The sequence below is a fragment of the Danio aesculapii genome, chromosome 2 (genome assembly GCF_903798145.1).
Source record: "Danio aesculapii chromosome 2, fDanAes4.1, whole genome shotgun sequence".
Lineage (NCBI taxonomy): Eukaryota > Metazoa > Chordata > Actinopteri > Cypriniformes > Danionidae > Danio > Danio aesculapii.
In genome coordinates this window covers 10,603,879-10,616,364 of record NC_079436.1, presented here as the reverse complement: position 1 = coordinate 10,616,364, position 12,486 = coordinate 10,603,879, and the positions used below count along the sequence as shown (strand labels likewise).

Below are 12,486 nucleotides of genomic sequence, written 5' to 3'. Positions count from 1 at the left end.
GGGGACCTATTTTAAGACTCTTGGGAATCTAGCATTTTACCTTTGGAAATTTTCATCTCTAACTCATATATTCATGACACTGACTTTGTAGAAATGTGAATACTGTCATCTTTTATAAAAATGTGTTTATGCTGCATATGTCATGTGTATACTTATATATTTGATAACTGAGACGATTCCTCCCTTTGTTGTTGTTTTTTTCTCTCTTTCTTTTCCTTTTTTTTTTTTTTTTTTTTTTTTTTTTTTGAGGGGGTGGGATGGGGCTAATGTCAATTATTTTGTATTGTATTTATTATTATTTTTGTATTATTATTTGTATTGTACTGTGTTTGTTAAAATCTTATAAAAATGGTAAATAAAACAAAATATTACAAAAAAGATGTGTTTGCGCAGATACTTACGTTACTCCCGGATGAAGGTTGTACTTCCTTTTTCCAAGCCTAGTTTGTTGCGCAAAGAAATCATAGCGCTCCGACTTCTTCCACATGTAATAAAAAGCCACACAATCTCCAACAGACCGTGTTCTGACCTGAAATTGGATAAGGTTTGCTAAATAAATACAGGCATGTGATCTGACAAAAGAAAAAAACACAGGTCCTGGGGCTCCACAACCCCGCAATAGAAAAAAATAACTTAAAAAACAGCAATAGAAACAACTACATGCAGCTCAACTCATTGTTCAAGCTCTTGTTCTCTCCAAACTGGATTATTGCAACTCTCTACTAGCCGGGCTTCCAGCTAATTCTATCAAACCTCTTCAGCTGCTTCAGAACGCAGCAGCACGAGTGGTCTTTGATGAACCCAAAAGAGCACGTCACTCCGCTACTCACCCGTTTGCACTGGCTGCCATTTGATGCTCGCATCAAATTCAAAGCTCTGATGTTTGCTTACAAAGCGACCTCTGGCTTTGCTCCTTCTTATCTGCTCTCACTTCTGCAGATTTATGTGCCCTCCAGAAACTTGTGTTCTGTGAATGAACGTTGCCTCGTGGTTCCATCCCTAAGAGGGAAGAAATCCCTTTCCCGAACTCTCCCATTCAATCTGCCCAGTTGGTGGAATGAACTCCCTAACTACACCAGAACAGCAGAGTCACTTGCTGTCTTCAAGAAACGACTAAAAACTCAACTATTTAGTCTCCACTTTCCCTCCTAATCTGTAACTGCCTCTCAGGCTATACCACTAACTGTACTCTCTTTCAAAAAAAAAAAAAAAATTTCAAATGCTTTGCTTCTTAGACTTTACACACCTGAAACTTGCCTATAGCACTTGTTCACTGCTGCTCTTATAGTTGTGTAAATTGCTTCCTTGTCCTCATTTTTAAGTCGCTTTGGATAAAAGCGTCTGCTAAATGACTAAATGTAAATGTAAACTATTGGTAACAAATAAAAAATAGAAATAAATGAGGTAGTTAAATGACAAATACAATATGATGAATAGTTTCAAATGTTATTAATAACATGTTGAATTAAATATAAGCTAACATCAGGCATTGGCATTAGGCATTCAAACTGAAAAAGTGTTTTCCTGGCGAATCTACTTCAAAACATCTCAACTTTTCAGAATGCCACGAATGCACCATGAGTCATACGACTAGAACTAACCAATTAGCTCCATATAACGGTAGACCAATTACTTGAGACAAACACAGAGCTCTCAAACACTGCAGTGCTTTTTAGCTTGTATCAGAGCTGCAGGAATGGTGTGTCAGTTTTGGCACGTTTCCACTGAGTAGTACGGTTCGGTACAGGCCGGTACGATTTTATGCCCGTCTGTACCAAAAAGCAAACCATTCCATACCACTTTTTGGGTACCCTTTCCAAAGGGTATCTAGCACAACAAAAGGGTACCAAAAGGCGGAGCTAGACGCACAGCTGAACGCTATTGGTTTACAGAGAAACGTCACTAGCGCGTGAACAAGCCAGGAGAATGAAAACAATGGAAGTGCCATTTTTTAAATACACAGCCGAGACATTACACCACAATAATAATAATAATAATAATAATAATAATAATTATTATTATTATTATTATTATATATATATATATATATATATATATATATATATATATATATATATATATATATATATATATATATATATATATATATATATATATATATATATATAATAGTCTAAACATAATAGTTTTAATAGACACTTCTATACAGCTTAAACTGATATTTAAAGGCTTAACTAGGTTCATTCGGTTAACTAGGCAGGATAGGGTAATTTGGAAAGTTAACAATGGTTTGTTCTATTATTATTAGTATTATTGTTCTATTAATATTAGACATACTGTGAAAATGTCCTTGCTCTGTTAAACTTCATTTTGGGAAAAAAAAAAAAAAAATTCTATGGGGGTGGGGGGGGCGCTAATAATTCTGACTTCAACTATATATATATATATATATATATATATATATATATATATATATATATATATATATATATATATATATATATATATATATTTATATATACACACACATATATATATATATATATATATATATATATATATATATATATACACACACACATATACATACATACATATATATATATATATATATATATATATATATATATATATATATATATATACATATATACACATACACACACTGAAGTGCCATTATTGAAGTGCTTCTGACATCCGATCCTTTCAGAAACGGACAATCGTGACAGTGAGAAGTTGGTACTGACTATATATGTTTCGTATCGTTTAAGAGCCCAAATAAGGCCAAAATGTATGTTTTGTTTATTTATTAGTAATTTGTTACATTTCAGATACTGTACGTGTTTGTAAATGTTTTTATTATGTTTTATTTTATATAATCGCAGCCATTACAGTGGGTTATTTTGCATTATGATTGATCTGCAGCTATCATCAAGTCCCGTTCATAGAAATTAGTAATAAACATTTTTTTAAACATTTATTTATTTACATTTACATTTAGTCATTTAGCAAATTACATTTATTTATACAGATAAAGCATTTGTTTAGTAAGAAGTGCTTCTCGTACGATATGTAAACTTCGCGCGAGAATGACATCGACTGCAACTTTCTGTCGAACGCCCACCAAAAGGGTACCATTGGTTCCATTTGGCAGTGGAGACACAAGCCTAATAAAGGTGACCCATACCGAAACACTGGGAACGAGGCATTTGTCATCCTCTAAAAAAAACGGTTGATGGTCATAACGATGGTCACAAATGTCCTATTTAACATAACATCCCTAGCAGTTACAGGCAAAGAAATACTGAGCTTACACTAGAAAAATGCTTTTCTTACTTAAAGTTTCTAGGCCAAATTAGGGCTGCATGATTCTGGCTAAAATGAAGATCACGATTTTCTCACAATTCTATAGATGTTAAATAAAGGTTAATATGAGCAGGCTATTAACATTGTTAATTCTCAAACATATGGTACAACAACAATAATATTAATATTAATTAATAATACTAATTTGTGTAGGTCTACTGGTGGTTAAAATGCTCAATTGTCCAAACACTTGCAATGGTGGACTTGAACAGACTTAAATATGTTCTGGTCATTAATGCACAGTTAAGTGATGACATCGGAATACAACCATTCATAATTATGCAGTTGAAATATTATGTTTGAGACATATGCTTATCATTTGTCATTGACAACATTATTAGACCTTTTGGTAACACTTACCACTTACCTAACACTATAATAACTACACACTATGAACCATTTATTAAGCATTAGTAAATAGTGACTTCCTTATCTGCATTAACTCTACATTAATAAACGTTAGTAAGCAGCTCATAACTGCAGCTACAAATGCTGTATTCTAGACTTATAACCACATTTGTAATGTGTTTAATAATTGTACTTTCATACTTTATTAATGATTTATTTTTCATTACTAAATTAAGTATTAATTTAAGCATAGTTGGTGGTTTTTAAGATCATTCAGAATGAGTTAATAAATGATTATTAAACTATTCAAATTAACATTTATAAGTTTTATTATTCAGGCATATAGTAATGGTTAATTTAGATGTTAATAAATGCTTTATTAATACAACTTCATCCAGTTTTGTGACCTAAAGGACTATTTATGCTTTATGAATTCTATATAAATGACAATTTAAGGCTCAGTTATATTTTAAACAGGAAAAAAAAGAATAAAACGACTTTATTAATTTCTACTCATTTGAAATTCCACAAATGAAACTGTACTTGTACTTGCAACCTTATCAAAAAATAAAATTACTGTACAGTTTAAACATTGCATCTTATTATGTAGCTAATTTATTATATTTTTTGTTGTTTTATCCAATTTTATGTCGTATTTTTACACTCCTGTTATTCAGCAATGTTTAAACTTTACAGTAATTTAACTTTTTGGATTAGATTGCAAAGATTATTGTTTATTTGACACCAAGCCTTGAATTGTCATTTATAAGTAGGGCCAGACGGAATCTGCGGACGTTTTTAGCTATTTCTGTGGAGAATTGTGTTAAAAATCTGCGGATTTCTGCGGAAGTATATTATTTTGGGAGTATCACAACTAAAACCTTAATATATGAAATAAAAAATAATATCTTTTAAACTTGTATTTAATGTTTAAAATGCAAATCCAGTTAGATTCACTTTATTTGGTAAACAAAGCAAGTCTCTCATGTAATATCTCTACTAAAAGACAGAAAATATTACTGTACAAACTGTATTGTAAATAAATCTTTATATTTCTTTATTTATTCATATTTTATCTTCATAATTTTCATATTAGTCAATAATATTACTGTAATTAATTTAAAAACTGAATATATATAGATTTACACACTTTTATTCAAGTAAATAAACAGAATCAATGATGGACTAAAAATCTGCGCAAAATCTGCGGAATTCTGTGCACGCAGATTCCGTGTGAGCCTACTTATAAGGGATTTATAAAGCATAACTAGTCCTCACTTTAGATTAGGTCACAAAACTGCATGAAGTTGAGTTAATAAAGCATTTATTAACACACATAATAACCATTAATATATGTCTGAATAATAAGACATATAAACATTAATTTGAATAGTTTATTAATCATTTACTAACTCATTCTGAATGATCTTAAAAACCACCAATTACTCTTAAATACAAATGATTTGTAAATAATGCAATACTTCATTTAGTAATGAAAAAATAATAAAGTATGAAAATACAATTAAGCACATTACAAATGTGATTATAAGTCAAGAATACAACATTTGTAGCTGCAGTTATAAACTGCTTATTAACGCTTATTAATGTAGAGTTAATGCTCAACAAATAATGAATTCAGTATATGCTTATGCTTAATAAATGATTCATAGTGTGTAGTTATTATAAAGTGTTACATTTTTTTATTCACTGGTAAAATGAAACATTTGTCATTATCAGATTTCCTCTTATATTCAATATTATATAGGCTAGAGTAGTTATACTGACACTGTAAAACATTTATTTTCATGTACAATACTGTGTTTGCCATGAAAGAAAAAACATATCAAATTCTTATGATAATCATAACTTTAAAATGCGATATGATCCTTTAAATTATGTGCGCACTTTTGGTTTCACTTTCACTGCAGAGTGCTGTCATGTCATGGCTGCCGTCACTGCGAAAAAAAAAACATACAAGCAAATTACACTTCCCGCGCGGCTCCCAAACGATCGCTCGGTGCAACAAACTGAACGTTATTACTCGTTATTCATTGCCTATGCAGGTTCTGTTCACTAAAGAAGACATCAATCGCAGGCACGCGCGTGTCCTCTCGGTAGTAAACAAACATTGCGTTAGCTCATGTGTGATTTCGCGGCTACGAATACATCATTACATCAAGACAGAAATGACATTTTGGGGTGACACTTTTAACACCATTTGGAGGTATGTATTTAAAACAATGTAAAGACTTGTGCGACTTTATTCATCTCCTGAACTTGAAACTCTAACTGGCTGAATCGAAGAGATGCTGGATTGAAATCGTGTGTGGGGTGATTAATCATACAGCCCTAGTCATTCATTCATTCATTTTCTTTTCGGCATAGTCCCTTTACTAATCTGGGGTTTCCACAGCGGAATGAACCGCCAATTTATCCAGCATATGTTTTTATGCAACGGATGCCCTTCCAGCTGCAACCCATCACTTGGAAACATCCATAAACACTCATTCACATGCATATACTAGAGACAATTTAGCTTATCCAATTCACCTGTATCGCATATCTTTGGACTTGTGGGGGAAACTGGAGCACCTAGAGAAAACCCACACAAACACAGGGAGAACATGAAAACTCCACACAAAAATGCCAACTGACCCAGCCGAGGCTCGAACCAGCAACCTACTTGCTGTGAGGTGACAGCACTACTTACTGCGCTACCGTGTCGCCCAGCCCTAGTCCAAATTTCTAATACAAGCAAAAGTATTTTCGCTTTCAGAAATTCAATACAAGATTGTTTTGCTTGTTTTAAAGAAAAACTCAAATTCTTAGCTATTTGGACTAGAAACAAGACAAAAAATTTACTTAAAAAACATTAATTGCAGTGTAGCTGGCACGCATTTGTAAACTTCCACAAAGACAAAAGCCGAATCAACAAATCTCCACTCTTCATGCTCAATGGCTTTAACGCTTGAGCCAAAGACAGAATAGAGTCATTACCATCGTCATCCGGCTCATCTCTGAGACAGCAAGTTAACACCGCTTCATCCTCATTATCTCCCTTCACCTCATCACCTTCCACAACAGCATAAGCTCAGGGGACTCTGAATCCATAATATCCCACCACAACCAAAGATCCCATGGGGATTACAGATTGCCAAGAGACGCTGATTGTCTTTAGATGAAGCAGCCAGCCGAAGCCACCTTCTTACAGCCTCCAAAATGGCACAAAACACAGAGCTAAATATGATTTAAAGGGACAGTTTACCACGTGAGTTCAACACTCAAGGGTTCTAAACTATAGATGTTGTATAGAGTGTTGAGATAACGATATTTCTTATGATATAACTAACTTGCAAAATGTTATTATTATTCATTCATTCATTCATTCATTTTCTTTTTGGCTTAGTCCCTTTAATTATCCGGGGTCACCACAGCGGAATGAACCGCCAACTTATCCAGCACATGTTTTACGCAGAGGATACCCTTCCAGCTGTAAGCCATCTCTGGGAAACATCCATATACACTCATTCACACTCATACACTACGGACAATATAGCCTACCCAATTCACCTATACCGCATGTCTTTCGACTGTGGGGGAAACAGAACACCCGGAGGAAACCCACACGAATGCAGGGAGAACATGCAAACTCCACACAGAAACGCCAACTTACCCAGCCGAGGCTCGAACCAGCGACCTTCTTGCTATGAGGCGACAGCACTAACGTTACCTATTGTATGTTATTTTATCAGCAACAAACAAATTATTATTTAATGTTATGATTAAGGTTATTATAGTTAACGAAAACGAACGAAAAAAACGAAAACTAAACTTTTAAATAATTGTTGTTAACTTAAATAAAAATAACAGTAATTAAAAAATTTTAAAAACTACAACTGACTGAAAATATTCGGTTAACTAAACTAAGCTGGTTCTCCTCCAGTCATCCTCGCTGTTGCTCCCGTGACAAAACAACAAGTGGACAGCAGCACGGTGACAGCATTGCATACAAAGACTTAAAGCTATTACTTTAACTCATTTTTGGCCAGTAACGGGTTTTATTTCTGTTTCGCGATCGCGAATGAATCTTTTTAACCGGATCTTCTAAGTGAACCGATTGAACAAGTTCATCAAAATCAAACTAAATCATTTGAATCATTAATTGCGTCTCCAGTAACCGCTCTTGTCCACAATCTACTTACTTTTTAACAAGCCTAATACCCCCTCTGACTTATTCAGCTATTAGAACAGTAACGTTACACTGAGATCAAATTTGAGAAGCGATGAATAGATAAAACAGTGCGTACAGTACGTGATTCAGTGAACCAAACACAAACAGTACACGACAGCCTGCTGTGACTGAACTAAACTTGAACAACTGCACCGCGGGCTTAAATGAGAGGATCTGGTGAAAAAGTTTATTTCATAACAGAAAATCGTAATTGAATTTAAATAAGTGAATCATGCTTCAGTTGGGTTGCAAAACTTTACTGTAAAACTTTTTTCAGATCATGGTGATGTTTTACTGACTGAAATTACTAACGTTATTGCTGACTATATCATTTTTAAGACTGACTATATCAGTCTTAACATCCGCGTTAAATATCTGAAATTTCCATCACTACTGTGTATCTAACCTCAGAAGCAGCCTTGCACACATATTGTACTTAAGCCTGGTAACTTGTGGGCTGTTGTATTTGAATTTGAAGATAGGTAGATCATAGTGTTCATGTGTCCTCTGAATACAGGTTACAAAAATGGTATGGTTGAGTTTTTATTATACAATATCTATTCTGGTGATTTTGAATCTTGCACCTAACAAATATCCTCATTTAGAAAAAAAAAACTAAAACTAATATTGAAAGTAATAAAAACTAAACTAAACTAAACAATTCCAAAATATAGAAACAAATAAAAACTAGTAAATCTGCCTCTTAAAACTACTTGAAAATAACTGATTTTGAAAACAAAAAGTCAAAACGAAATAGAAGCTAATACTTATGAAAAATCCAAATCTATTATAACCTTGGTTATGATCATACTAAAATGCAGGTAATAGATTATTTTCCTTAACTAATAGGTTGTTTTCACATGACGTCATTGATGACGCACGAGACACTTCTACATAGAAATCTACGCTATCAGAGCATCAAAATGTTTCTGTTTTATGTTGTTTATAATTGTTTAAAGTGGCCAAAATAAGAAATGCAGAACAGCTTTTATAGAACTCAAAGTTTTTGCTCATAGGGTGGAGGGGGGTTCAAGAAACTGGCTGCAAAACAGAAGAAAAGGCATCATGTAATAAACATTCATTCAATACATCCATGCGGACAAACTTTTTTTGAACGCGATAATTCGTTTGACAGCACTAATAAAGATTATATACATGCCTAGCTATGTGTATTATATGTAATGTGTTATTTAAAAATCAGATACAAACACCATCACACTTAAAAATCCAGGAGAATATAAATAACGCACCCTGACATGTAATCGCAGCAATGAAATCTCCATCTCTTTACTGTCTTTACTGGTGTTTCGACAGAACAAACAATCGTAACATGAACATCGAGATGCGCAGCAGCAAGGTTGATAGTAAGTTCATAGACCGAAAACAAAAGAAATGCAACCCTTCCGACAAAATTAAATGGTTATTATTGTGGATTACTGTTTACCCCTTATAAAAATAAATAAATAATAAACTATGCGTCCACGCTTTTGTTTGCTTTCATGATGTCTGGAAGATATCCGCATGGGGAAAAACTATAGTTATAGTTTATAATAAACATGTTTTTAAACCACATAGTAAAGTGTGTAATGTGTAGACTCATTGTTAAACTGATAACTAGCTAAACTGACAAACTGTAATAAATACTGTAACGTTACCGTAAACTGTGGTGTATCGTGATGGTGTATAATTATAGAAACTGAAGCCTATTGAATAATTTGTTTACTACTACAGTAGTGTCGTAACACAGCAACAATATAATTACCAGACAGTTTAATTCAAGTAATTATATATAGTTTGCTTCTAAACACTAGTATTTACTATAGTATTTTGCAATGTTACGTAATTATACAGTATTTACCGCTTTGATTACAGGCAAATATATTTTATTTCAGTAGAAAACTCAGCCCTCTTCATGATATAAGGATCATGCCCAATGTATATGTGCTAATTTTCTATTTATATCTCCAATGAAATATGGTATAAATCGCAAAAATACGGGCTTCCTCTATGTCTCCCATTCAGTTTTTGACTTCCTGCCCTCCGTCTGAATTTCACGCATCACCAGAACCACGTGATAGAAAACAACCTATTAAATATATATATAAATTAATTAATAATTAGATTTTAAAACCCCACCAATGACTGAAAACAGATCTAGATTCACCTAACAGCACCTACTGGAAAGGTGTGGATAAAGATAGTAAAGGCCTCATCTGATTGGTCAGATTTAGATAAACAACTTATGCATGCAGCACACAAATGCTTGGTACATAAAACTAGCTTAAAGGCAACCTATTTTGCAAAAAAATCACTTTTATAACTGGTTTAAACTCAGTTGTGTGTCAACAGTCTGTAAATATAACCAGCTTCTAATGGTAAACATTTATTCATTTTATTTTTTTGTAATCACACTTGATGAAAACAGTCTGCAAAAACACTTTGATTGACATTCTCCCTTTGTACCAGTCATCAAAGGGGGAAAGCCCCGCCCATTAGTGATGATCGCTCCCTCATCTTGTTTTTGAATGCGCTACTATGCTCACACATAGGCATTTGTAGCTCCGCCCTCTTTTGAAAAAGAGCACAATCTCATTTAAATTTAAAGCGACAGTCACCAAAACGCCACAATTAGAATCAAAGACTAAAAGGGTCAATTTCAAAGAGTTATAAAACATTATTTGATGGGTATTTTGAGCTGAAACTTCACATACACACTTTAGGGACATCAGAGACTTATTTTAAATATTTTAAAAAGGGGCATAATAGGTCCTTTTTAAATTAATATTAGTTCTGCATATCAGTTTTAGGATTAACATACTAAACATGCAAATATGTACCGATAACTTGTATAGATTTAAAAAAAAAAACAAGTAACATCACGCAAAAATTGTAATAAATAAATAAAATGAATGAACGATAAATAAATAAATAAATTTATGCAGTTTTCACAGAAAAATCACAGCCCTGTAAATAAGATTCAAAACACAACGTAGTACATATGCTACCTGCTAGAGCTGCATGATTAACCGAAAAAAAAAGATCACAATCTCGAAGCAATCTTTACGGACTTGTGCGTCGGTAACACACAAGTCTTCACAGCAACATTGGACAGCAATGAGCAACATGGACACCTCCAAATGGCGTTAAAAGTATCACATACTGTATTTATAAGGTATAATTCACCCAAAAATGTCATTTCGGTCTTAATGTAATGATGTAGCCGCGGCCATGAAATGACATGTGAGCTGACGCGCACGTGTTCACAATTGATGTCTACTTTAGTAAACAGAACTTGCATAGGTTGTGAATAACAGGTAATAAAGTTGTAAATAACGTCCAGTTTGCTACACAGAGCGATCGTTTGGGAGCCGTGCGGGAAGTATGACTTGCATGTTTAAATAATCATATTGCATTTTACAGTTATGATTATGACAAGCGCTTGATATGTTTTTTCTTTCATAGCGAACACAGCGTGTTGTGCATGAAAATAAATGTTTTACAGTGTCAGTATAACTACTCTAGCCTATATAATGTTGAATATAAAGCAAGAATCTGATAATGACAAATGTTTCATTTTACCAGTGGAAAAAAAGGTCTAATAACATTGTCAATGACAAATGATAAGCATATGTCTCAAACATAATAATTCAACTTCAGAATAATGAATAGATGTATTCTGATGTCAGCACTTTACTGTGCATTAATGACCAGGAGATATTTAAAGTCTGTTCAAGTCCACCATTGCACGTCTATACAAAATCGAGCATTTTAACCAACAGTAGACCTACACATAGGCCTAATATTATTGTTGTTTTACCATATCTTTTAGAACAAACAATAATAACAGCCTACTCATTTTAACCTTTTATTTTACATCTATAGAATTGTGAGTAAAACGTGATCTTAATTGTAAGCAAAAACATTCTCATTTTAGCCAGAATCGTGCAGGTCTACTACCTGCTAGCCACATTTAAGAACATCACAGTTTTTTTTATTAATAGTTTAAAAAATTTTCATATCTAAAATCTCAGCAAATATGAAAAAGTCTGACTTCAAAATTGAAATTAAAATTCTATTTTAACGATCTGCCTACAGGATCAAACAAATTGTAATGAAGGGCATCAACTGAGCATTACCTTGTTGGCTTGGATAAAATGAAAGTCTTTTCCATAAGCCTTTAAACCTTGTTCGAAATTCCTGCATTCTTCCTCCGTCCACACAGATAGCTCATCTGTAGGAAAAACGTAGCCTGTTATAATTCCAAAAGTTTCACAGTTTCTATAAAACATGGTTGAACATCCCATAATGCTCACCTCGGGCCGCTTTAACGTTAAACCTTAACCTTCGTAAAGCTTCGTCGGTTTCAAAATTGCATTTCACCAGCTCATACAGCGCCTGAGAGGAGAAAACACTGTTTGTTTTGTGTATTAAGAAACAATTCAGCATTTGATTACAAACGAAACTAGAAAAGTAAAGTTCATAGACAAACTTTATGGTGTCTTGAGAAAGCCTAGTCTGAAAGTCTGAAGTAGTTTCAAAGTTTAAATCATTGAAGTAGTTTTTAGGAAGTTTTAAACAGT

General features: G+C 33.3%; 1 protein-coding gene across 1 annotated transcript in view; it reads right to left on the bottom strand.

Annotated features, from left to right (window-relative positions):
• mier1b (mesoderm induction early response 1b, transcriptional regulator) overlaps nucleotides 1-12,486 on the bottom strand; it is a 34,928-nt gene that overhangs the window by 8,509 nt on the left and 13,933 nt on the right. Inside the window, exons 9-11 of the mRNA XM_056472566.1 lie at nucleotides 12,220-12,301; nucleotides 12,043-12,137; nucleotides 402-529 (exon numbers count right to left, since the gene is read on the bottom strand). Of these exons, the coding sequence (XP_056328541.1) occupies nucleotides 402-529; nucleotides 12,043-12,137; nucleotides 12,220-12,301 (305 nt within the window). The remainder of the gene's footprint in view (nucleotides 1-401; nucleotides 530-12,042; nucleotides 12,138-12,219; nucleotides 12,302-12,486) is intronic.